Here is a 26,493-nt window from a genome sequence, read left to right as displayed (position 1 = left end):
TCAACTCCCCTTCACTCAAATCAAAAATGATCCTGGATGGGTTTTAAACCGTCAAAAAAAGCATACACTTTTCAAGCATTAACCACAATCCAGATTTCAGGTGTCCATTTTAGGCACGTGGTCAGACACTCAAACAGAGCAAAAAGCAGTGGAGTGGAAAAGGAGGTATGAGGCAGCTGTTCTAAGGTCTAACTCTTAAAGATGTTCAATGACACGTCTACATTTAAATGCTTCTGATTAAAGCTTTCCGTTATTGAATGTCATTCTAACATGCTTGCCATTGTTTCTTGTTTGGCTGCATATTATTGTTGTTCTAGTCTGGCTTCTCGTTCTCATTTTTGCCTGGCTTCTTGTTCTAATCTGGTTTCTTGTTCTCATTCTAGTCTGGCATCTTGTTCTTCTCTGTCTGCTTATTGTGATTACTGGGAGAGAACAACAAAAGGTTCTGCTTTCCCGGGTGTCTTAATCCAACTGAATCAGGGAGCTTAACGGTGTTAAATGTCTGTTGGGCCTGCACAGGGGAAAGACATCATGGCTGACAAGGCAAGCAGCAAAAGGTGAAACTGAGAGTCTTACTAGCGCACGCAATGTAACCATATTACACGGTTTACCAGATGTTACTGGCTTTTAGTGAATCTAGTAAACACAGCCAGAAGCAAAAAGAAGTGGTAGGACTGACCAGCTGGATCTTGTTTGTTATTCTGTGCATTATCAGATTTATTGATGTAAAAATGTTCAGATAATGTTTGGGGCTTAATTATTTTTAGTGTTTTTTAATATGTTGTTGCAAGGTAACACACTGAGATTTGTTTCTGCTAAAGCCCTCGTCAGAAGCATGGGACTACATGAGATGAAACAAAGTTTGATTAAACTACAAACACTTCATAAATGAACACATCGGATTTGTATTAGGCACTAAGATATGATACTTTCTCTATTACTTTAAACGTACATAGACAAAAATTAACATTTTCTTTTCACTTACACTACCGTTCAGAAGATTGAGGGCAGTTAGTAATGTCTTTTTGTTTTGAAAGAAAAGCACATTATTTACATTAAATAACATCAAATGAATCAGAAATACAGTGTAGATATTATTATTTTTGTAAATGACTATTGTAGCGGGAAACAGCTGATTTTCAATGAAATATCTACATAGGCATATAGAGGCAACTTATTTACCCCTTGACCAGTGATACTTATTAACCCCTGGACCAGAGATACTTATTAACCCACTCTACCAGTGATACTTATTAACCCCTGGACCAGAGATACTTATTAACCCACTGGACCAGTGATTCTTATTAACCCCTGGACCAGAGATATTTATTAACCCACTGGACCAGTGATACTTATTAACCCCTGGACCAGAGATACTTATTAACCCACTGGACCAGTGATACTTATTAACCCCTGGACCAGATATACTTATTAACCCACTGGACCAGAGATACTTATTAACCCCGGACCAGAGCTGTGGACTAACCAGAGAGATGATGTATACAAGGGAGAGGAAGACATAGTAGTACTTCATGTGGGGGATCCCTATGAATCCACTGATGTAGAAGTAAGGGGGTCGGATGATGGTGGTGGTGTTCTGTGTCAGACTAAGGTTAGAGGTCAGGGTAGTCATCCTGACTGTTGGTGATTTCTGTTCTTTCTGGCTGGTTATAATTTGTAGAAAAATATTTTCCCTTAATTACATTATCATCATCATCATCATCTTCTTCCGCTTCATCCGGGGCCGGGTCGCGGGGGCAGCAGTCTAAGCAGGGATGCCCAGACTTCTCTCTCCCCAGACACTTCCTCCAGCTCTTCCGGGGGGACACCGAGGCGTTCCCAGGCCAGCCGGGAGACATAGTCCCTCCAGCGTGTCCTAGGTCTTCCCCGGGGTCTCCTCCCGGTGGGACGGGACCGGAACACCTTCCCTGGAAGGCGTTCCGGAGGCATCCGAAACAGATGCCCAAGCCACCTCAGCTGACCCCTCTCGATGTGGAGGAGCAGCGGCTCTACTCCGAGCTCCTCCCGGGTGACCGAGCTTCTCACCCTATCTCTAAGGGAACGCCCAGCCACCCTGCGGAGAAAGCTCATTTCGGCCGCCTGTATCCGGGATCTTGTCCTTTCGGTCATGACCCAAAGCTCATGACCATAGGTGAGAGTAGGAACGTAGATTGACCGGTAAATCGAGAGCTTCGCCTTGCGGCTCAGCTCTTTCTTCACCACGACAGACCGATACATCGACCGCATTACTGCAGAAGCTGCACCGATCCGTCTGTCAATCTCCCGTTCCATCCTTCCCTCACTCGTGAACAAGACCCCTAGATACTTAAACTCCTCCACTTGAGGCAGGCACTCTCCACCAACCAATTACATTATTACAAATTAATAGAGACATTACATCATGCTTGCTCTCTTGATGTGAAAAGAATAATGCCATGTCATTAATCTAATTCAACAGATTAGATACAAAAAGGGTTTAAAATATTGCATTACTGTAGAATAGTGCATTTCTGTAAGTTTATAATGTTATTGAATGTATTACCAGACAAAAAGTAATAAGCCACTAAATTCAAATATGAGAAAGTATTCGATTTTAAATGCATTCTTAAAAATGAAAAATAAAATTACTTAAGGCTTCTTGTTCATTGGGACTTTCACGCCTGTGTCCCAATGGCACATTCTGTTTGTCAATCCAAGTTCATAATTTTAAAAGGCTAACTGATCATGTTAGCACAGCTGGAAAAGTTTGTGCTGATTAAAGACTACTTGAGTATCTGGAGCATCAGCAATTGTGGCCTCAATTGTAAGCTCAAAATGGCAAAGAACTTTCTTCTGAAACTCTTCATTCTATTCTTATTCTGAGAAATTAAGACTATTTCATGCGAGAAATTTCCAATAAACTAAATATCTTGTAAAACGCTGTGTACTACTCTCTTCACACAACAGCGCAAACTAGCTCTAAGTAGAATTGAAAGTGGAATGGGTGGCCACTTCACAAACACATTAGAGTCTAGTTTGAGAAATACATGCCTCACAGGTCCTCAACTGGCAGCTTCATTAAATAGTACCCACAAAGCACCAGTCTGAACTTCAACAGTGAAGAGGTGACTTCGGGATGCAGGCCTTCTAGGCAGAGTTGCAAATAAAAAGCCATATCTCAGTCTCACCAATAAAAATAAAATATTAAGTTGGGCAAAAGAACAGACACTGGATAGCTGAAGATATGAAAAATGTTTTCGGATCACAAAGAAGGACATTCCCTAAGCGCAGACCAAATTAGAATTTCCTGAAGCAGTCCTTGACGCCATTTTTCAAGGATGGTGGAGGCAATGTGATGGGGTGGGGGTGCTTTGGTGGTAGTTAAGTGGGAGATTTGAAGGCTAGGGTAAGGGGATCTTGAAGGCTATCACTCAATTTTGCAACGCCATGCCATACATTGTGGATGGTGCATGATTGGGGCCAATTTCTTCCTACAACAGAAAAATGACCTAAAGTACAGCTCCAAACTAAGCAAGAACTATTTAGGGACAAAGCAGTTAGCTGGTATTCTGTGTATAATGGAGTCACTGGATTTCAATTTTATTGAGCTCCTGTGGGAGCAGCTTGAGTGTATGATATGTAAAAAGTGCCCATCAAGCCAGTCCTTGTGGGAGGTACTTTCGGGAAGCTCTTCAGATTATCTCAACACATTGACAACTAAAATGCCAGAGGTCACCAAGGCTGTAATTGGAGGATTCTTTGAGATTCTTTGAGAAAAGCAAAGTTTGAAGGACACTATCATTTCAATAAAAAAAATCATTGTTTCTTGTCTATGATTGTATTTCCCATTCATTTTGCTCTGTTTCTTATTTAAACTTGTGTATGTTTTCATGGAAAACAATGACATTTCTTAGTGACAACAAACATTTGACTGGTAGTGTAGGTGATCGTAATTTTCCTATTGCAGATACACTACATATTATGTACATGCATTAAATCAAACTTTCCAGTGAAATAGAGAAAAATAAACTTGATAAACAATTAATATAAACTTCAAAACACTGAATGTATTATGCTAATTTGACCGGACCCACAGTTCTCTGAGCAACACTTTTGAGGAGCCTCTTGGATGATTCCTTGAACTCCTCCGTCTTCAGAACGTATATGATGGGGTTCAGCATGGGAGGCAGAACAGAGGTCAGAGAGAGGTTGATGATACGTATGTTGGTGGGTATGAATGAGCTGAAAATATACGTGATGTTAATAGGCAGGTAGAATATGGCCACTAGTATAAGATGAGATGTGCAGGTCTTCATGGCTCTGATTCTGATAACAAAGAGAGAGAGAGAGAAAGAGAGAGATTGGGAGAAAGTGGGAGAAGGAGAGCGTATGATGTGGAGATAAATAATTATTCATTATATTAGGTACATGTTGTTTTTCACTTCCTAAAATTTTAGGATGTGTTGAAACAATATGAAAAATTATATTAAATATTTCCCGAAACCTTTTGATTCATACAAAATATGTGTATATGTATGGCCAGTGTTGGAGGTTGTTACTCAAAATATTATGCTTTGATGGGGAAAATCATGAGACCATATGCATATTGGTAAAAGGCACACCCAAAGGTACTACAACAGGGGCATTGTTGCCAGATTAGGAAGTTTCCATGCACAATTGGCAATTGGCAATAGGCTTGGGCGTGTTGAATTTAAGAGATACAGTAGAATAGGAAAAGTAGCATTTCTAATTTTTTTTTTTTTTATGGAATCTGCAGGATACAGGCTGTCATTTGCACTTTAATTCATGAATATGGTAAATATATTGTAGTATTAATTATTACAGCTAAGAACGATATATAAATGTATTAATTAGGGGGTTCAAACCCCCGCCAATCACCCTGTAAATCAAGCTCTGGATGAAACCTTGTAATGCTTTGACTGTAATATGCAAATAGTGTTTGCAGCTGAATTTCGATGAAGTCTTTTTAACCGCTCTACATTTGCATTTTACATCCACCATATAAATCTGTTGCTTTTCGACCTGATAGATAGCATTAACAGCACATGAATAAACATGGTACACATCTGTTTGTATGTAGAATAATGCATAGTAATCTGGTTACCAGACACCTCCACCCAAATGTGTGAAGCACTTTGCACAAATAACCTCTGGACTATGTCTGACAAAGAGAAGTTAATGGATGAACAATATCTGGGCAGTCAAGAATGTAAGGAAGAAACAGAAAAGATCTTTGATCAGTATCTGTAAAATTATTACAAGAATTAGAACGCTACTATATTACCTGTTAAGCCAAAAGATTATAATGCTTCTTTAATAAACGTGTTACCCCCAACACTGTATGGCTTTGACCGTATTCCTCCTCACCTGTCCTTGGGAAGTGTGATGGTGAAGAGGGCGTGGATGATACAGACGTAAGATGCTATGATGAAGACCATGGGAATGTAGAGGACTACTACAGGGTCAAGGTATGACATCACATCGTTAGGAAGTACATCAGAACAGGGGGCTGCCAGACTGAACAGAGGATAATGGTCACAGAAGTAGCTGTTGATCACCACAGACCTACAACACAAGAAAATACAAATTCACAGTCCATGTGCTCCATCTACACCTGTCTGGGATTTAAACCAGCAACCCTTCAGCTACAAGGTCCGCCTCAGCAGCCAATGGGATACTTACCCACAGAAGGAGAGGCGTGTGATGAATCCAACAGGGATCAAAAGAATTAACACAGCAAATGCCCAGGCAGCACCAATCAGCTGAAACATGGACCTGTGACTCACTAACATGTGGTACCTGTATGGACAGAGGTTAAATATTTAAACGTAGCCAACACTTATCCAGACTGATTTAAATGTGAATGCACATTTAATCTGAGATTCATTCAAATCGACAACTGCTTTGTTTATACAGTGCCCTAATTCACATAATCCTCCCATGTCCACAAACTTATTCTGAAAAGCGCAAACAAACCCATGGCAGAGGTCGTCTGGGCAGAAGCTGTAGGTTTTTGATACAGTACCCAAGACTAGACTGTGAGCTGAGTTTACCATTGGAAAACGAGAGACTGTGTAAATACTATAATGCAGGTGTTGAGCCTTCAGTCATGATTATTTACTTACCTTACAATTAACAAATTAGTTGTTTTTAGATGTTCAGTCAATCAGCTGAAAATAATGTATTAATCCCACAAAGGGCAATTATGCATGTTCAGTAAAATTCAGTAAAATAGTATTTCATAATATTATCTGACACCTGAGCGGGAGGCAGATGGCCACCAGTCTGTCATAGGAGAGGATGGTGAGGTTGAAGGACTGCATGAAGAGGAATATGAAGACGAAGAATAGGTTGGCGAGGCATTGGTCATAGGAGATGAACTGTCTGCCAAACAGGAACATATCCAGGACCTTGGGGACCAAGGCTGTGGTCTCGCATATGTCTGTGAATGCCAGGTTCAACACTGCAATGTACTTGGGGCTGTAAAGTAAAATGAGGACATGATAATCACTACAGGGTTATTTGCTGCTCAGTTCAATCAGTGTTAGTTTTGGGCCCAGTACATTTTTGTGTTAAATTCACCCTGCTGTCAGAGATGAACATTTCCTGGAATGCATTGTTCTTCAGGTTAATCAAAGAGTTGTCACCCATCACTGTATTTGTTAGCGACTGAGACATGGTTTGGGATTAATACATATTTGGTCCTGTTAAGATCTCAAGTAATGTTTTTTTAATGTAAAGGGACAGCCTTGCGGAGGGACAGGAGCCGCTGTGTTGGCCCGGTGTGCCGCAGGGGACGGTAGGGGTTCTCCTCCTCCTCCGTGTTGCAGTCAGGCCAACCGAGGAGTTCCCCTAGTTCCCCTGTGCTGGTTTTATATATAATGAGAGGTGGGGCTACCGGTTACTACACAGCTGTTGGGCCTTATCATGCACCATTGTTTTTGTTTTCACAGATAAGTTTGTTTCATATGTAAACACATGAGGAATTTGACTCTGGATTGTACAGGCTCATGATGTCCTTACTCATAAAAAAACGTAAACAAAGGACACTCAAAAAGAGTCACCGACTGCAATATACAGTACACATAAATACACATAATAAACCAAAACAATAACATAGTAAGACTGATGAGACAATAGTGCAATGAGCAGGGTATGTAGCCATTAAACTCATTGAACCCTTGCTGAGTACTGTAATCAGACTGACTGCTAGGATGGAGAAGGTTTTATAGGTCCAAAGCTTTAGGCACTAAATATGCACATTTATTTCAATAAAACGGTCCAAATTGTTCATATTAAATATTAAATGTTTTAAGAATTTGTACTTCACTTACGGTTTAGTAGAGTTTTGTTAATTAACCACTAGTAGACTTTTTTAAGTTTGTAACCACAAAAAAAATACACATGTAAAACCAGAAAAGGAACCAAGCAGGCCTAGTTTGGCCGGCCTGCGAATTTTGCTGTTCATGGCTGGTTTCAAACCGTGGTTTTCTATGTGGCAGACTATGTCTTTAACCATCATGCTATTTAGACATCAGGAATGCAACTTTTACCTCAGCCATCACATTTTTGCTGAAATAACATGGACAACAATCTTTACTCTTGTACAAAGATAACTGTAGTTGGATAGCTAGAAGCTATAGAGTACCTATAATGAAAACAATGACTTCAATCACTTGATGGCTGGTTCATTTCTTTAGAAACCAATAAAAAATGACTCTTAGGTATATGAGATTCAATGTATTACAGAGTGGTTATACTGTATATTGTTGTGTGGTGGCTGAACATTGTGGATAAATATTTCTGAGAGACAAAAAATTTGAATGTGTAAGAGGATAATTGAATCAGAGCCTAAATATTGAAGGTCAGGGACGATCCCACTAGACCACAGGGCTCACTGTTAGTCAATCCATCTCCATATCATCCCTAAATGCAACATTTATCCAAGCTATTCCATTTTTGGGCAACAGAATGTTTATTAACGGAAACACATCCTCTTTTACCACACAAGGGTCTGTAATCTACAGCTCGGGAAAACATGAAGAGTCCACTGCACCTTTTTCTTTCCTTTCCAAAGACGATGAAAAGAAAAGCTTTGAGTGAGGAACAGAAGCGCTCAATTTTCAATACTCACTTTATTTTTACCATTCTGTTCCTCACTCAAAACCGTCCTTTTTGACTTTTTTGGAAAGTAAAGAGAAAGGTGCAGTGGTCTCTTAATTTTTTCCGGAGCTGTATATCACCCCAAATAGCATACACAGATCTTTTCTTCGAAAATCCACCAGAAATAGTAGCAATATAACTGTGAAAATGTTTCTTTTAGGCTTACTATATAATGTACAGCGGATATAAAAAGTCTACATACCCCTGTTAAAATGCCAGGTTTTTGTGATGTAAAAGAAGGAGACAAAGATTAATCATGTCATGACCTTACAATAACCTGGTTGCATAAGTGTGCACACCCTCTAATAACTGGAGATGTGGCTGTGTTCAGAATTAACCAATCACATTCAAACTCATGTTAAATAGAAGTAATTACACACCTACCATCATTTAAAGTTACTCTGATTAATCACAAATAAAGTTCAGCTGTTCTAGAAGGATTTCCCTGATGTTTTCTTAGTTGCATCTCAGAGCAAAAGCCATGGTCTGCAGAGAGCTTCCAAAGCATCAGAGGAAAGTCAGGGAGACGGAAGCCTATTCTTACAAAGAAAAACTTCCAAGCCCGGCTGAAGTTTGCAAAAACAAACGTCAAGTCCCCCAAAAGCACATGGGAAAATATGTTATGGTCTGATGAAACCAATGTGCCATGCTAATAGACTCCTACCCAAAAGGACTGAGTGCTGTAATAAAATCAAAAGGTGCTTCAACAAAGTATTAGTTTAAGGGTGTGCACACTTATGCAACCAGGTTATTGTGAGTTTTTTTTATTTTTCCCCCTCAAAGATTTCAGTTTGTTTTTCAATTAAATTGTTCATGTCATAGTTCACATTAAAGGTTCTGAAATGATTTATCTTTGTTTCATTCTTTTACATCACAAGAACCTGGCATTTAAACACAGGTCTGTAGACTTATAATATCCACTGTAGCTATTGAAGCTTGAAGTCAGCAAGGTTTTTGTCTATCCTGAACAAATCCTAATACAAATCCTAAACCTAATGTTGCGCGAGGCGCGAATCAAACACTGCTCACCCAAATGGAACTCCGCATCTCTAACCACTGTGCTATTTAACAAGAGGTAGTCAGTCAGTCAGTCACTCAGTAAGAGACATTCGGCTCTGCCTGCGCAGTCCGGCAAAAACAATTGAGAATGCAGGGCGATGTGATGAGCTTGGATTTAATTGATGTGTATGAGTTTTAGACCCTGCATTAGAGTAGCAAGAGGCTTTATGAGATATGCATGGTATAATGTTAAAGCCATAGGACCAAAAAGGTATGAATGCAACAATAATGTCTCTGTCACCAACAAATATCAGCAACAGATTTATGCTGTCAGGTACCCTGTTAGTATCTTTGAATTGATGGGGGCAATCTGGGAGAAAAAACAGCAGCCAGAGTTTTGCTCTCCAGCAGACCCTCTTGTGTGTTGTTGATTGTCAGGTTGCTATCCAGAATGTATTGCAGTTGAGAATTACAACCCACAACACTTTTATTACATATGCCATGATGTTATCAAGTGAACAAGACAGTTTATAAGAGGTCTGATTACCTGTGGAGACTCTGATCCACATAGATCACGATCATGATGAAGGTATTGCCCATCTAGACCCAAAATCGACACACACATTTTGAATACAATCTTAAAATCTGACAAAATGTACTAATATTACGAGATTTCCTTGAGGACATCAACCATCTCAAAGCAAAATATTTTAGGGTGACAATAACTATGTGTGATTCCATAGGTCTTCAACCCTCTCCTGGGGACCCTCCAGCCATCTCACAGTTTAGTTTTTACCCTGATATATCTCACCTGATTCAACAGTTAAGGGCTTGTTAATTAGTTAAAAAGTTGATTCAGTTGTGCTAGCTCTGGGTTACATCTAATAGATGGAATGGCTGGGGGGTCCCCAGGGGAGGGTGGAAGACCTAAGCCAAAGGCTGTAGAAGAAAAACGTATCTGAAATGACACTAGTATATTAGGTTATTCTTATGTTTTTAGGTACAAATAACACACACGTTTCCATTTTATAATAACGTGAACAGTGTTTAAGCTCATTTACTGGACGCTGGCCACATGTTAACCCTCTGGACCAGAGCTACTTATTAACCGCTGGACCAAAGATACTTATTAACCCCTAGACCAGAGATACTTATTAACCCACTGAACCAGTGATTCTTATTAACCCCTGGACCAGAGATACTTATTAACCCCCGGACTAGAGCTGTGGACTAACCAGAGAGATGATGTATACAAGGGAGAGGAAGACATAGTAGTACTTCATGTTGGGGATCCCTGTGAATCCACTGATGTAGAAGTAAGGGGGTCGGATGATGGTGGTGGTGTTCTCTGTCAGACTAAGGTTAGAGGTCAGGGTAGTCATTCTGACTGGTGGTGATTTCTGTTCTTTCTGGCTGGTTATATGTAGAAAAACATTTTCCCTTAATTACATTATTACAAATTAATAGAGACATTACATCATGCTTGCTCTCTTGATGTGAAAAGTATAATGCCATGTCATTAATCTAATTCAACAGATTAGATACAAAAAGGGGTTAAAATAATGCATTACTGTAAGTATATAGTGTTATTGAATGTAATACCAGACAAAAAGTAATAAACCACTAAATTCAAATATGAGAAAATATTAGATTTTAAATGCATTCTTAAAAATGAAAAATATAATTACTTAATATAGTTTAAATATAAAATGAATGATGCAGTTAATAGCAGTGTAATGCAAATGCTGCCTTTATGTTCCCTCTAATAAACTGCTACCTGGTAAACCCACAAAACAGAATAAAATCTTGCATGGTAGAACTACATACTGTGTTAAATGTGTCTTACCTGGCCTTACCACAGTCTGTCTTCAGAAGTCTGATGATGTGTGTTGGACTGAAGACCAACTTTTGGTCCTGGGTCTGACACCACCTCCTCTATTATACCTGCAACCCAATGATGAAAATGTGAGAGGACTTTCCCTCTGCCAAGAGAGTTTGAGATGGTGTGTTCAGGTCATGCATTGTCAGGGTTACTGGGCCCACTAGTTTGATGTAATAAAATTGATTGCTTAGTTTAATTTATTCCTCTTTTTTAAACTTCTGTCAAACAAATGTATCATTTCTGTAGTTCAACATGAGCCATTATTGCTCAGTCCCACAGGTAGTAGCAAACATTAGCCACAGAGTGACAGTAAAACACCAGTTTTCTGTTGACAGTTTCTTGTCTGGCTTTGAATCAGAACATTAAAGTGTACATCATTTAGCAGAAGCCCATAGCAAAAGTGTGTGTGTGTGTGTGTAAAATTCACATCTCTAGTAGCCCTCTAACCCCTGACCTCCTCAACTCCCCTTCACTCAAATCAAAAATGACCCTGGATGGGTTTTAAACCGTCAAAAAAAGCATACACTTTTCAAGCATTAACCACAATCCAGATTTCAGGTGTCCATTTTAGGCACGTGGTCAGACACTCAAACAGAGCAAAAAGCAGTGGAGTGGAAAAGGAGGGATGAGGCAGCTGTTCTAAGGTCTAACTCTTAAAGATGTTCAATGACACGTCTACATTTAAATGCTTCTGATTAAAGCTTTCCGTTATTGAATGTCATTCTAACATGCTTGCCATTGTTTCTTGTTTGGCTGCATATTATTGTTGTTCTAGTCTGGCTTCTCGTTCTCATTTTTGCCTGGCTTCTTGTTCTAGTCTGGTTTCTTGTTCTCATTCTAGTCTGGCATCTTGTTCTTCTCTGTCTGCTTATTGTGATTACTGGGAGAGAACAACAAAAGGTTTTGCTTTCCCGGGTGTCTTATTCCAACTGAATCAGGGAGCTTAACGGTGTTAAATGTCTGTTGGGCCTGCACAGGGGAAAGACATCATGGCTGACAAGGCAAGCAGCAAAAGGTGAAACCGAGAGTCTTACAAGCGCATGCAATGTAGCCATTACACCGTTTACCAGATGTTACTGGCTTTTAATTAATCTAGTAAACACAGCCTGAAGCAAAAAGAAGTGGTAGGACTGACCAGCAGGAACTTGTTTGTTATTCTGTGCATTATCAGATTTATTGATGTAAAAAATTTCAGATAAAGTTTGTGTCTTAATTATTTTCACTGTTTTTTAATATGTTGTTACAAGGTAACACACTAAGATTAATGGAAATACATATCTGCTAAAGCCCATGTCAGAAGCATGGGACTACGTAAGATTAAACAAAGTTTGATTAAACTACAAACACTTCATAAATGAACACATCGGATTTGTATTAGGCACTAAGATATGATACTCTCTCTATGGCTTTAAACGTACATAGACAAAAATGTACATTTTCTTTTCACTTACACTACCGTTCAGAAGATTGAGGGGAGTTAGAAATGTCTTTGTTTTTGAAAGAAAAGCACATTATTTCCATTAAATAACATCAAATATATCAGAAATACAGTGTTGATATTATTTTTGTAAATGACTATTGTGGCAGGAAACAGCTGATTTTCAATGAAATATCTACATAGGCGTTTAGAGGCAACTATCATTCCTGTGTCCCAATGGCACATTCTGTTTGCCAATCCAATTTTAAAAGGTTAACTGATCATGCTAGCACAGCTGGAAACGTTTGTGCTGATTAAAGACTACTTGAGTATCTGGAGCATCATCATTTTTGGGTTCAATTGTAAGCTCAAAATGGCAAAGAACCTTCTTCTGAAACTCTTCATTCTATTCTTATTTGGTGAAATTAAGACTATTTAATGCGAGAAATTTCCACGGAACTAAAGATCTTGTACAACTCTGTGTACTACTTACTTCACAGAACAGGGCAAACTAGCTCTAAGCAGAATAGAAAGTGGATTGGGAGGCTACTCCACAAACACATTAGAGTCTAGTTTGAGAAATAGATGCCTCACAGGTCCTCAACTGGCAGCTTCATTAAATTGTACCCACAAAGCACCAGTCTGAACTTCAACAGTGAAGAGGCAACTTCGGGATGCTGGCCTTCTAGGCAGAGTTGCAAAGAAAAAGCCATATCTCAGTCTGGCCAATAAAAAGAAAAGATTAAGTTGGGCAAACGAACAGACACTGGATAGTGAAATATTATATTATTTTTTTATAAACAGACAAATCAAACTTTGAGGAGTTCAGATCACAACGAAAGACATTCCCTAAGCGCAGACCAAATGAAAATTTCCTGAAGGAGTCCTTGACCCCATCTTTCAAGGATGGTGGAGACAATGTGATGGGGTGGGGGTGCTTTGGTGGTGGTTTTGTGGGAGATTTGAAGGCTAGGGTAAGGGGATCTTGAAGGCTATCACTCAATTTTGCAACATCATGCCATACAGTGTGGACGGCGCATGATTGGGGCCAATTTCTTCCTACAACAGAAAAATGACCTAAAGTACAGCTCCAAACTAAGCAAGAACTATTTAGGGACAAAGCAGTTAGCTGGTATTCTGTGTATAATGGAGTCACTGGATTTCAATTTTATTGAGCTCCTGTGGGAGCAGCTTGAGTGTATGGTATGTAAAAAGTGCCCATCAAGCCAATCCTTGTGGGAGGTACTTCGGGAAGCTCTTCAGATTATTTCCCATTCATTTTGCTCAGTTTCTAATTCAAACTCATGTATGTTTTCATGGAAAACATGGACATTTCTTAGTGACACCAAACATTTGAATGGTAGTGTAGGTGATCATAATTTTCCTATTGCAGATTTGTATTAAATCAAACATTCCAGTGAAATAGAGAAAAATAAACTTGAAAAACAATTAATATAAACTTCAAAACACTGAATGTATTATGTTGATTTGACCGGACCCACAGTTCTCTGAGCAACTCTTTTGAGGAGCCTCTTGGATGATTCCTTGAACTCCTCTGTCTTCAGAACGTATATGATGGGGTTCAGCATGGGAGGCAGAACAGAGGTCAGGGAGAGGTTGATGATACGTATGTTGGTGGGTATGAATGAGCTGAATATATACGTGATGTTAATAGGCAGGTAGAATATGGCCACTAGTATAAGATGAGATGTGCAGGTCTTCATGGCTCTGATTCTGAAAACAGAGAGAGAGAGAGAGAGAGAGAGACAATGCTGGTTTCTGACAATGCTGGTTATTGTTCTTGACCTTAAATGGCCTTAAATGGGGCTGCTACCATGTAGACTCCTTCCTACTGTACTTCTAACTTTGGCAATATGGTTGTAATAACTGTCATGCTAATAAAGTTGAATTGAATTGAATTGAGAGAGAGAGAGAGAGAGAGAGAGAGAGAGAGAGAGATTGGAAGAAAGAGGGAGAAGGACAGTGCATGAAAATGGATATACATTATTATTCATTAGGTACATGCTTTGTATGACTTCCTAACCTTTTCCTATAATTTTCACAACTTAGTAGGGATGTGTTGGTGGCTTGTTGGTACTGGATGCAGATGATGGTGTTACAACAATATGTAAAAGATATGTGAAATATTTCCCAAAACCCAATGTTTCCCAAAAAGAACAATATTCGAAAAACATTTGGCCAGGGAAAAACGGAAGGAAGAAACAGAAATATCTTTGATCAGTTACTAAAATTATTACCAAAATTAGAACACTACTATATTACCTGCCAAAAAATTATAATATTACTTTAATGTGCTACCCCCAACACTGTATGGCTTTGACCGTATTCCTCCTCACCTGTCCTTGGGAAGTGTGATGGTGAAGAGGGCGTGGATGATACAGACGTAAGATGCTATGATGAAGACCATGGGAATATAGAGGACTACTACAGGGTCAAGGTATGACATCACATCGTTAGGAAGTACATCAGAACAGGGGGCTGCCAGACTGAACAGAGGATAATGGTCACAGAAGTAGCTGTTGATCACCACAGACCTACAATACAAGAAAATCCAAATTCACAGTCTATGTGCTCCATCTACACCTGTCTGGGATTTGAACCAGCAACCCTTCAGCTACAGGTCCACCTCAGTAGCCGCTGGGGTACTTACCCACAGAAGGAGAGGCGTGTGATGAATCCAACAAGGATCAAAATAATGAACACAGCAAACGCCCAGGCAGCACCGGTCAGCTGAAACATGGATCTGTGACTCACTAACATGTGGTACCTGTATGGACAGAGGAAATCAGCTGTTAAATATTTAAACGTAATACAGCCAACACTTATCCAGACTGACTTAAAGTAGTGAATGCACACTTAATCTGAGATTCATTCAAATCTACAACTGATTTGTTTATACAGTGCCCTAACGTCTAAAAAGGGCAAACAAACCCATGACGGGGGTCGTCTGGGTAGAGGTAGGTTTTTTGATACAGTACCCAAGACTAGCTAGACATAATTTTTTCCAGAGCTGTATATTATACATCAACTTCAATAAAATGTTATTTCATTATATAATCTGACACCTGAGTGGACAGCAGATGGCCACCAGTCTGTCATAGGAGAGGATGGTGAGGTTGAAGGACTGCATGGTGAGGAAGACAAAGACGAAAAATAGGTTGGTGAGGCATTGGTCGTAGGAGATGAACTGTCTGCCGAACAGGAACATATCCAGGACCTTGGGGACCAAGGCTGTGGTCTCGCATATGTCCGTGAATGCCAGGTTCAACACTGCAATGTACTTGGGGCTGTAAAGTAAAATGATGACATGATAATCACTTCAGGGTTTTCCACTCAGTTAAATCACACAGAGTAAAAACTGCAGAGTTAGTTTTGGGCCCACTATATTTTTGTGTTAAATTCACTCTGCTGTCAGAGAGGAAAATTCCCAGAAAACCTTGTTCTTCAGGTTAGTCATAGAGTTGTCACCCGTCACTGTATTTGTTAGTGACTGGACATGGTTGTTATTAATACATGTTTGGTCAAATTGAAATCTCAATTAATGTTTTATTTATGTAAGATGCTTCAGGTTAATGAAGATTTTCATCCAAACCATGTCAAATAGTCTGAATGTAGGTTGTGGAAGTAATGTATTCCAATGGGATTTGCACATCAATTTCCAAATCAGCACAAATGTCAACCGACAAGAAAGGGTAGATTTTGATTAACATTTTAACATAACCCAGCTGTGAGATTCTTGAAGAAAGACATCAGAACGATGCTTATGTTTGTAGTTGGGATGTGCTTGGTTTGAGTTCAGCCAGGAAGATGTCACCAAAGACTTCCAGGTCTGGTCCAGCTTCACAGCCAAGTCCGTGTTCCATATCCAGTTGTATAGGTATTATTGATGCATGTTTTTTGTATAGTGTTATTATTGATAGTTTGTGTTATCTTGTTATCTTCTTATTTTTATATTATAATTGCTGTTCATTTTGTAACTTTTAACTCCACTGTCGGTAGTAGGAAAACCAAGCATTTCATTGCCATAACTTGCTATTGCAAATGACTAATAAACCTTTTGAACTTAAATTAACCATGAAACTCATTGAACCCTTGCTGAGTACTATAATCAAGGAATAGTTAAATTAAGTCCTCTGTTTTTACTGAGACAGAACATAACAAAATTGAATAAAAAAGTTAAAAGGTAAAAAATAAAATCTACAGATCTGTAATCTACCAACCACAAACCAGCCCACTTGACCTACAAGTATTTTAAATTCAGGAGTCTAATTGAGAAGCAGTCAGACAACCTGTTAGTATCCTTGAATTGATGGGGGGAATCTGGGAGAAAAAACAGCAGCCAGAGATTTGCTCTCCACCTCTTGTGTGTTGTTGGTTGTCAGTTTGAATTGGAAAATATGCATTACACTGGACATTATTATTCCAACTGTGATTTACATGCTGCTACACAGAATGTCTTGCAGTTGAGAATTGTAACCCACAACACTGTTATTACAGATGCCATGATGTTTTCAAGCGACCAAGACAGGTTATAAGAGGTCTGGTTACCTGTGGAGACTCTGATCCACATAGATGACGATCATGATGAAGGTATTGCCCATCTAGACCAAAAACAGACACATTTTGAATACAATATTGAAATCCGACAAAATGTACTAATTTCTTCCCACAAAAAGGTGCAGCCCTGTCATTTTGAGGGGCGTAGTTGATATTTCCTTGTGCACATCCATCCATCTCAAAGCAAAATATCTTAGGCTGACATTAACTGTGATTCCACCGGCTGTAGAGGAAACACTTATTTGAAATGACACTGTTATATCAGGTTATTCTGATGTTCTTAGGTAGAAATAACAATATTTTCCATTTTATAATAACGTGAACAATGTTTAAGCTCATAACTGGAAAAAAAATTGCGAACGCTGCCCATGTTAACCCCCTGGACCAGAGCTACTTATTAACCCCTGGACCAGAGATACTTATTAACCCCTGGACCAGAGCTACTTATTAACCCCTGGACCAGAGATACTTATTAACCCCCGGACCAGAGCTGTGGACTAACCAGAGAGATGATGTATACCAGGGAGAGGAAGACATAGTAGTACTTCATGTGGGGGATCCCTGTGAATCCACTGATGTAGAAGTAAGGGGGTCGGATGATGGTGGTGATGTTCTCTGTTAGGCTAAGGTCAGAGGTCAGAGTAGTCATTCTGACTGGTGGTGTTATCAGTTCTCTCTAGCTGGAAATCTGTAGAAATATATTATCCATTTATTACATTACAAATAAACAGAGACATTACATCATGCTTGCTCTCGATGTGAAAATATAAGTGATGTCTCAATAACACCATGGCATTCATCAAATTCAAAAGATTAGATTCAAAAAGGCTTTAAAATATGGCATTACTGTAAGTATATAATGTTATTGAATTGAATACCAGACAAAGTTATAAATCACTAAATTTAGATGAGAAAATTTTTATAATAATATAAATACATTATTTAAAATGGAAAATAAAAACTATTTAAAATAGTTTTAATATTAAATGTATGATGCAATTAATAGCACTGTAACGCAAATGTTGCCTTTATGTACCCTCCATAAGGTGAACTGCTACCTGATGGACCAACAAAACAGTAGAAAATCTTGCACGGTAGAACTACATACTGTGTTAAATGTGTTTTGCCTGGTCTTACCACAATCCGTCTTCAGTAGTCTGATGTGTGTTGGACTGAAGACCAACTACTGGTGCTGGCTCTGAAACCACCTCTATATTATACCTGCAACCCAGTGATGAAATTCTGAGAGGATGTTCCCTCTGGGCCACCGTGAATGTGTATGATGTGGAGACTGAGCAAAGTAAACATGTTAACTAAATAGTTGTGTGTCCAGATGTTTTCATGCCATTCATTATCTAATTTGCCACATGCCATTCATTATCTAATTTGGTCATGGTCATAGAAGCAGGACACAGGCGCAGAGTCGAAGATAAGCATCCTTTTAATGTTCTTCTTTCTCAAAAGAAACTGAAGTCGAGGCACAACCGAAAACGGAGGCAAAAGGCACAAATAATGAACCACAAACTAAAGCAAAACCAGAGCAACTTAACTAGGGGTCCTCAATCAGAGACAACAAGGTGCAGCTGACTGACTGGGAAGAACAGAAACCAGAAGCGCAGAGATGCCTAGAGGCAGCCCCATGGTTAGGCCTTGGCTGTGGCACCCGGGGGCATAGAGATGCCTAGAGGCACCCAAGCCAGGACCTGACAGTACCCCCCCAAGGCGCGGGCTCTTGACCGCAAGACTGGAACACTCGAGGGGGGGAAGGTGGGCACCAGGTGGCAGCTCTGGCCCCGGAACTTGAAGCGGCGCTGGGTCAGGAGGAGGCTCTGCCCCAAGAGCAGGAAGGGACGCTGGGACCAGTGAAGTATCTGCCCCTCGGAGCAGGAAGGGACGTGAGGACAGGTGGAAGTTCCGCCACCGGAGCAGGAAGGGGCACTTAGACAGAGGAAGAAGGCTCCACCCCTGAGGCAGGACAGGGCGCCGGAGCAGAGGTGGGAGGTGGCGAGGATCTTAGGGAGTTTTTCCTAGCCACTGAAACTCAACACTACTGTTGTTTGCTCCTTGGGGTTTAATGCCAGGTGTTTTGTAAAAGCACTTTGTGACATCTGCTGATGTAAAAATGGCTTTATGAATACATTTGACTGATTGATTGAGTGGAAGATCAATGGAAGATGGAATAAAAAATAACAGCCATTAAGGGACCTGAGTGTTTTTTCCTTATTTGGGCTTATAAACAATGTGTACTGTTTATGGATCATCGTGTATTTGGTATCAAATGATTCTAAAGAACCTCAGCTAATATAAGCATGCATGAAAATTTACTTATAGTTGTATTTGAGTTAAAATGCACAATGAAGTAAATAATTTCATAAGCAAAATCTGATTTTTTCTATATATAATTGAATTCTGAGCATAACACAACCATACGGATAATTTTTTCCAACACATGTTTTATGCAAACCCTTTTCTTATACAAATATGCATTGTTTCACAATAAATGTGAACAGAACGCGGAAATAATTCACCTTTTGTGCAAGCAGTCCAATACGTTTTTGACACCCATTCTTCTATTTATCATTGAATTCAGACCACAGCACACCAAGACCACAACAAGAAACTGCAGCAGTTCATGACCCGCTGCAGAGACAAAAATATTTAGTTGCATGCAGACAAGTTCAGACTGAGGAAGGGGCAAGTTCCTTACATTGGCCATTTACTCACAGCAGATGGACTGAAAATTCACCCAGAAAAGGATAGAGCACTGAAAGACATGCCAAGACCGACATATGTCAAAGGAGTACAGACTTCTAGGTATGGTGAGTTAGTTGTCAACATTCTATGACCATTTACCAGACAGCTGTGAAATCCTGAGACAACTAACACACAAAGAGAACATGTGGAACTGTGGAACAGGCTGGATGTTTTGTAAAAGCACTTTGTGACATCTGCTGATGAAAAAAGGCTTTATAAATTTGTGTTGAACTGTTTCATCTTGCAGACAGATCTGATCGTACAGTAGCTCAGCCAGCAAGACTATGAATGCTGAGCTATGTGAATAGAGGGGGGAAAACTGTCTGTAGTACTGTACTGGCACTGTCATCTGTGACATGACCAAACAGAACTGAGAAATGCCAGGCGTTTGTTGGAGCCTTTTCACAGTGTCTTTGTTGTTTTTGTGTTTCTCACACTTTATATGGGATTCCACAGATGTATATTTCCCATAGTGTCAAGTTTGAGACTTCTTGCAAAAATCACAATGGCCTTTTTTTTCTTTCCCTTGAACAGATTTCAACGTCAAAGCAAAGTTTCTGTCTGTTGCCTAACAACTTCTGATACAATTTTCACTTTCCCATGGTACATGGGAAAGTTTCACAGCCAATGTCGACTATGTAACTAGATAAATTCCCTAGCTTGGTACTTGCTAGCTATCTACCTCATAAACAACGGTGCTGGGAGAAAAGCTGCCAACGGTCACGAGTGTCTTGCTGACATCTAACATTCTGACTGAAATCGTGGTTCCTCTGCTTGCGACCAGAGGTAATATGCGTTCACAAACCACTCATTATTTTCTGCATCACCTCTTCAAGGCCTTTTATGTAGATTAACTATTTTAAGACGTTCAGGTAACGTCCACACCCTTTACTTAATGAAGCTGTCATTTGAGGACCTGTGAGGCATCTGTTTCTCAAACTTGACACTAATATATTTTCCCTCTTGCTCAGTTGGGCATCGGAGCCACCCACGCCTCTTCCTATTCTCAGAACAAGAACTGACTGATGAGTTTCCAGAGGAAGTTATTTGTTTCTGGACATTTTGAGCCTGTAATCGAACCTACAAACACTGATGCTGATGATACTAGTCTAATGAAGGCCTGCTTAATTGCTTATTTAATCAGCATAACATTTTTCAGCCATGCTAACAATCACTAAAGTGTTTTCTAATGATCAAATTAGCCTTTTAAAATTATGAATTTGGATGATAAACTTAGCAAACAGAACATGCCATTGCACAACCTGGTCTCATTAGAATATGTAGACTCTTGTACATAAATCTTTGACAACTGGATTCGTAAGATAAATTTTGTTAGGTGAAGTTACATTAGAGTAATAATCCATATAAAAAATAGCAATTGGCAGGCTGTTTCAAACCCGCATTCTTCTGCTCCAAAGCAGAAGTAACTTTAGGGGTGGTGAGTAGTGGTGTTACAAGGACAGTATGATGAAGTTATTTTCTTTCTAACCATATCCTGAACATTGACCATAACCTTAATCCCAGTGCTGTTATACCTAACCTTCAACCAAATCCGAACCTTAACCCCAGTGCTGTGATATCTAACCCTAACCAAACCTTCACCTAACCTTCTTCGTTTTCTAACCTTATCCCAAACCTTAATCCTAACCTTAACCCCAGTGCTGTGATTCCTAACCTTAACGCAAACTTTAGCCTCAGTGTTATGAAACCTAACGTTTACTGTACCATTAAAAAGCATTTACTAAATACCTTGGTAAGGCCATTATTGGTTCTTCCAAATCCGTTATCCCTGTATGGAGCTGTGTGTTGCCGGTTTGAAACACGGCATGGATATTTTGTGCAAATTCGTAATGTATGATATGTTTCAGTAGCGTTCGTTACATATCATACTTTTTCATACAATTTGTAACATTTGATACGTTTGTGTAGCGTTCGTAACAAATACTACGTTTTAATAGCAACCATAACATATGTTGCGTTTCAGCCAATTCGTGATGTATTATACACTCACCTAAAGGATTATTAGGAACACCATACTAATACTGTGTTTGACCCCCTTTCGCCTTCAGAACTGCCTTAATTCTATGTGGCATTGATTCAACAAGGTGCTGAAAGCATTCTTTAGAAATGTTGGCCCATATTGATAGGATAGCACCTTGCAGTTGATGGAGATTTGTGGGATGCACATCCAGGGCACGAAGCTCCCGTTCCACCACATCCCAAAGATGCTCTATTGGGTTGAGATCTGGTGACTGTGGGGGCCATTTCAGTACAGTGAACTCATTGTCATGTTCAAGAAACCAATTTGAAATGATTCGAGCTTTGTGACATGGTGCATTATCCTGCTGGAAGTAGCCATCAGAGGATGGGTACATGGTGGTCATAAAGGGATGGACATGGTTAGAAACAATGCTCAGGTAGGCCGTGGCATTTAAACGATGCCCAATTGGCACTAAGGGGCCTAAAGTGTGCCAAGAAAACATCCCCCACACCATTACACCACCACCACCAGCCTGCACAGTGGTAACAAGGCATGATGGATCCATGTTCTCATTCTGTTTACGCCAAATTCTGACTCCACCATCTGAATGTCTCAACAGAAATCGAGACTCATCAGACCAGGCAACATTCTTTCTGTCTTCAACTGTCCAATTTTGGTGAGCTCATGCAAATTATAGCCTCTTTTTCCTATTTGTAGTGGAGATGAGTGGTACCCGGTGGGGTCTTCTGCTGTTGTAGCCCATTTCTTTCCCATTCTGACATTCAGTTTGGAGTTCAGGAGATTGTCTTGACCAGGACCACACCCCTAAATGCATTGAAGCAACTGCCATGTGATTGGTTGATTAGATAATTGCATTAATGAGAAATTGAACAGGTGTTCTTAATAATCCTTTAGGTTAGTGTATGTTTTGGTAGCGCATTGTAATGTAACACAATGTAATGTAACATTTTATACAAAATTGGGTGCCATGGATTTATGTAAAATAGTCTACGTATTCCAATGAGACTTGCAGACTTGCAGGTTGCATTGGAACACAGGACTGATTGTTGCTAATAATGGGCCTCTGTATGCCCATATAGATATTTCATCAAAATTTGCGATTTCCAGCTACAATGGTCATTTACAACATTTACAAATGTCTACACTGTATTTATGATCAATTTGATGTTATTTTAATGAACAAACAATGTGCTTTTCTTTTGAAAACAAGGATATTTTTCAATGACCCCAAACTTTCAAATGGTTGTGTATGTAAGAATGTGTTTTTATCTTAAATTTTATTGAAAATATGTTACTGTGAAAATAATGTGTTACTAACTGATTAAATTAAGTTATAAGACAGTGTAATATATAATTAAATTCACAACATTTTAACTTGTTGACTTCACTGGACCCACAGCTCTCTGAGCTACACTTCTGATCAGCTTCTTTGCAGATTCCTTGAACTCCTCCGTCTTCAGAACGTATATGATGGGGTTGAGCATGGGTGTCAGCACTGAGGTCAAAGAAAGGTTGATGATCCTCACGTTAGTCGGTATGTAGCTGAAGAGAAGGTAGGTGATATTAATGGGCAGATAGAATATGGTTACTAGTATCAGATGAGAGGTGCATGTCTTTATGGCCCTGTGCCTGAGAAAGAAGAGGGGATGAAATAGATTCAAGATACAAATAATACTATTAATTATTATAATTAATAACAACATCATTTAGAATATAATAAATATGATCCATCCCAAGATTTGAGGATAACATAAGAGACTGTAACTATGTCGAATTTGAAATTGAAACAGCTTGTTTTGTGACATTAGACTGTTTTGTGACAGTTCTTCCAAAAACAATAACATTTCTCAGTTTCAACATTTGATATGTTGTTTTTGTAATATTATAAATAATGTCCATAACACAATACAATTTGAACAAATTCAAGGATTTTGAATACTTTAAATACTTTAGAAATGCACTGTTTTTGGCACTCTAAGTATTCCTTCTTACCTGTCCTGGGGAAGTGTGATGGTGAAGAGGGCGTGGATGATACAGATGTAAGATGCTATGATTAAGACTGTGGGAATATAGAACACCAAACAGGGGTCAAGGTATGACATTACAAGGTTAGGGAGTATATCAGAACAGGGAGCTGCCAGACGGTACAGGGGGCCGTGGTCACAGAAGTAGCTGTTGATCACCACAGACCTGCAATACAAGAAAATACAAATTGACTTTCCATATATTAAATGTGTCTAGTGTAAATTAAATGTGTCATTGTTATGTACATTATTGCCATATTTGCCATATCTATAATTTCAATACCACTACCAATATTGCTGCTGGTTTACAGTACTACTGCTGGTGTACAATGCTATGTATATTATTGCTTTATCTTCTGGGTATATTTTTGCTGTGCATGTATTTTTCTTCTTAATTCTCACTACATAGTTGTAGTGTGCTATGCCACCATTCATAAGCTTATTACACTCATATGTATCAATCATATTCCATAATTCTACCAGATTGCTACTACTATACATTGTTATGTATATTACTGCCACACTTGCCATACATAATGTTCAATAATACTACCCAGATTGCTGCTAGTTTTTCAGTACTCTTTTTTAAACTGCTGCTAGTGCACAGTGTTATGTGTGTTGTTGTGTAATTTATTTTTGCCTGGCTATATTTTTGCTTACATATTCTTCTTGACTCTCACTATGTAGTTGCCGGGTGCCTTGTCACAAGAATTTCATTATGTGGGATGAAGCGGTGTTGTTCGGTGCACTTGACAAATAAACCTTGAAACTTGAAGCTGGTAACCTTTAGCAACAGGTCCACCCCTAATTAGCAGCTGGGGTACTTACCCACAGAAGGAGAGGCGTGTGATGAATCCAACAGGGATCAAAAGAATGAACACAGCGAACACCCAGGCAGCACCAATCAACTGAAACATGGACCTGTTACTCACCAACGTGTGGTACCTGTGCAGACAGTGGAGATAAGCTGTCAGATATGTATATTTCCATGTCATTTAGCAGGCGTTGTTATCCAGAGTGAGTTACGTTAGTCAGTGGTAGTCAGTGCTCACCTTCTGTTGACTAGAAGAAACTCAGCATTTTAGGATGTGCGTTTTTATGCTACCAAATTCACTTGATCGCAAATGTAACATTATTTCTGGTGAAAATGTTGTGAAACACAATCATTCCACTATCACTGCAGATATATTATGGACATGCTCTGATATTATAATGAATAAATGCACAAATCTGGTCCCTACTATTCATTCAATACTGCCCTTGCTATGTCTATTTGGTGTCTTTATTTCCAATGTTCATCACGTGCCCTAAAACAGAGACCTGAGTGGGAGGCAGATGGCCACCAGTCTGTCATAGGCAAGGACGATGAGGTTAAAGGACTGCATGAAGAGGAAGACGAAGACAAAGAATAGGTTGGTAAGACATTGGCCATAGGAGATGAACTGTCTGCCGAACAGGAACATATCCAGGAGCTTGGGGACCAAGGCTGTGGTCTCACATACATCGGTGAAGGCCAGGTTGAAGACAGCGATGTACTTGGGTCTGAAAAGTAAAATGAAAATGGATAGAACAATATGGATGGAATTATACCACTGAGATCTACATTTTTGCATGAAAGTTATTTAGCAGACAAAGACTCTGTGTTGGAATTCCAACCCACAGTCAATAAAAATGATTTTGATGAATTACAAACAGCAAGCTCTTAACAAGTCATCTCTGAATGTAAGAGAACTGATTACCTGTGGAGATTATGGTGTAGGTAGATGACAAACATGACAAAGGTATTACCCATCTAGACCAAATGGAGATATGACATATTTTCAAAGTGTGTACTGTCACAAAACATTTTTCAGCAGTCAAAAAGTATGCTCCTTATCTGGTACAACTAAATTATGCTGGCCATATAATTATGAACCCCTGGAAATGAGCTATGGACTAACCAGAGAGATGATGTATACGAGGGAGAGGAAGACATAGTAGTACTTGATGTGGGGGATCCCTGTGAATCCACTGATGTAGAAATAAGGGGGTCGGATGATGGTGGTGATGTTCTCTGTCAGGTTAAAGTTAGATGTCAGGGACGTCATCCTTACTGGTGGTGGTTATCAGTTCACACTGGCAGGAAATCTGTGGAGATACATTATCCGTTAATACATTACTAAAAATAGAAAGATACCGTGTTATATTTCATGCTTACTCCCTTGTTATAAGTATAATTGATGCATCAATATTTATAAGACAGTTATCCAAGTTCAACAAATTTAAACAAAAATTATAAAGAATAAATGAATATTAAAAACAGGAAGACACGTATATGATGATTTTTTGGAATATCAAATTAAATGTGCATTTGATATTCTCCATTTACATATTCTCCATTCTGATAAACTGACTGGTGACTAACCTATCATACAATATTACATAGAAAAACGACATACCGTGTTAAAGTCAAACTTGGTCTTACCGGGTTTTACCAAAAACTGCTTCCAAACATTTAGTCTTGATGAGTCTATGTGATGTGTTGTACAGAAGACCAACTGTTGGGGCTAGATATGAGACCAGTTCTATTATACCTGCAACACTGCAGTGAATTTGTAACAGAATGTCCCCTGTGGGGCCCTGTACTTGAAGATGTCGCTGGATTGAGCAAACAAGACTAATTAGTTAATAAGCA

The 26,493-nt window shown here is 39.3% G+C and overlaps 3 protein-coding genes across 3 annotated transcripts; all 3 read right to left on the bottom strand.

The window, feature by feature from the left end:
• Positions 1 to 4,049: 4,049 nt before the first annotated feature.
• LOC105028505 (olfactory receptor 2AT4-like) lies at positions 4,050 to 10,544 on the bottom strand. The gene is made up of 6 exons (XM_029121108.2): positions 10,398 to 10,544; positions 9,710 to 9,762; positions 6,259 to 6,480; positions 5,683 to 5,799; positions 5,368 to 5,565; positions 4,050 to 4,305 (listed from the first exon to the last, which is right to left on the bottom strand). The coding sequence occupies exons 1-6, from the start codon at positions 10,542 to 10,544 to the stop codon at positions 4,050 to 4,052; spliced, it is 993 nt and encodes a 330-aa protein (XP_028976941.2).
• A 3,395-nt stretch (positions 10,545 to 13,939) lies between these two features.
• Positions 13,940 to 17,688, bottom strand: LOC105028503 (olfactory receptor 2AT4-like). The gene is made up of 6 exons (XM_013140733.4): positions 17,542 to 17,688; positions 17,031 to 17,083; positions 15,548 to 15,769; positions 15,133 to 15,249; positions 14,819 to 15,016; positions 13,940 to 14,195 (listed from the first exon to the last, which is right to left on the bottom strand). Exons 1-6 carry the CDS (start codon positions 17,686 to 17,688, stop codon positions 13,940 to 13,942), a joined length of 993 nt encoding a protein of 330 aa, XP_012996187.2.
• A 994-nt stretch (positions 17,689 to 18,682) lies between these two features.
• On the bottom strand, positions 18,683 to 25,906 carry LOC105028502 (olfactory receptor 1500-like). Its single transcript, XM_034293018.1, has 7 exons — positions 25,760 to 25,906; positions 25,559 to 25,611; positions 25,140 to 25,361; positions 24,648 to 24,764; positions 23,788 to 23,985; positions 23,193 to 23,424; positions 18,683 to 19,051 (listed from the first exon to the last, which is right to left on the bottom strand). The coding sequence occupies exons 1-7, from the start codon at positions 25,904 to 25,906 to the stop codon at positions 18,683 to 18,685; spliced, it is 1,338 nt and encodes a 445-aa protein (XP_034148909.1).
• Positions 25,907 to 26,493: the final 587 nt, after the last annotated feature.

Source organism: Esox lucius, chromosome 7, assembly GCF_011004845.1.
Source record: "Esox lucius isolate fEsoLuc1 chromosome 7, fEsoLuc1.pri, whole genome shotgun sequence".
NCBI lineage: Eukaryota > Metazoa > Chordata > Actinopteri > Esociformes > Esocidae > Esox > Esox lucius.
This window is presented reverse-complemented; position numbering and strand designations above follow the sequence as displayed.

What these genes read in the sequence shown, in the direction of transcription:
- LOC105028505 (XM_029121108.2), bottom strand. Translation starts at nt 10,544, where the DNA reads ATGACTACCCTGACCTCTAACCTTAGTCTGACAGAGAACACCACCACC. An exon ending in TTGTATACATCATCTCTCTG is followed by an intron (nt 9,763 to 10,397) that starts GTTAGTCCACAG and finishes TTTTGGGTCTAG; the next exon opens with ATGGGCAATACCTTCATCAT. An exon ending in GTGGATCAGAGTCTCCACAG is followed by an intron (nt 6,481 to 9,709) that starts GTAATCAGACCT and finishes TTTACTTTACAG; the next exon opens with CCCCAAGTACATTGCAGTGT.
- LOC105028503 (XM_013140733.4), bottom strand. Translation starts at nt 17,688, where the DNA reads ATGACTACTCTGACCTCTGACCTTAGCCTAACAGAGAACATCACCACC. An exon ending in TGGTATACATCATCTCTCTG is followed by an intron (nt 17,084 to 17,541) that starts GTTAGTCCACAG and finishes TTTTTGGTCTAG; the next exon opens with ATGGGCAATACCTTCATCAT. An exon ending in ACACGCCTCTCCTTCTGTGG is followed by an intron (nt 15,017 to 15,132) that starts GTAAGTACCCCA and finishes CTTGTATTGTAG; the next exon opens with GTCTGTGGTGATCAACAGCT.
- LOC105028502 (XM_034293018.1), bottom strand. Translation starts at nt 25,906, where the DNA reads ATGACGTCCCTGACATCTAACTTTAACCTGACAGAGAACATCACCACC. An exon ending in TCGTATACATCATCTCTCTG is followed by an intron (nt 25,612 to 25,759) that starts GTTAGTCCATAG and finishes CATTTGGTCTAG; the next exon opens with ATGGGTAATACCTTTGTCAT. An exon ending in ACACGCCTCTCCTTCTGTGG is followed by an intron (nt 23,986 to 24,647) that starts GTAAGTACCCCA and finishes CTTGTATTGCAG; the next exon opens with GTCTGTGGTGATCAACAGCT.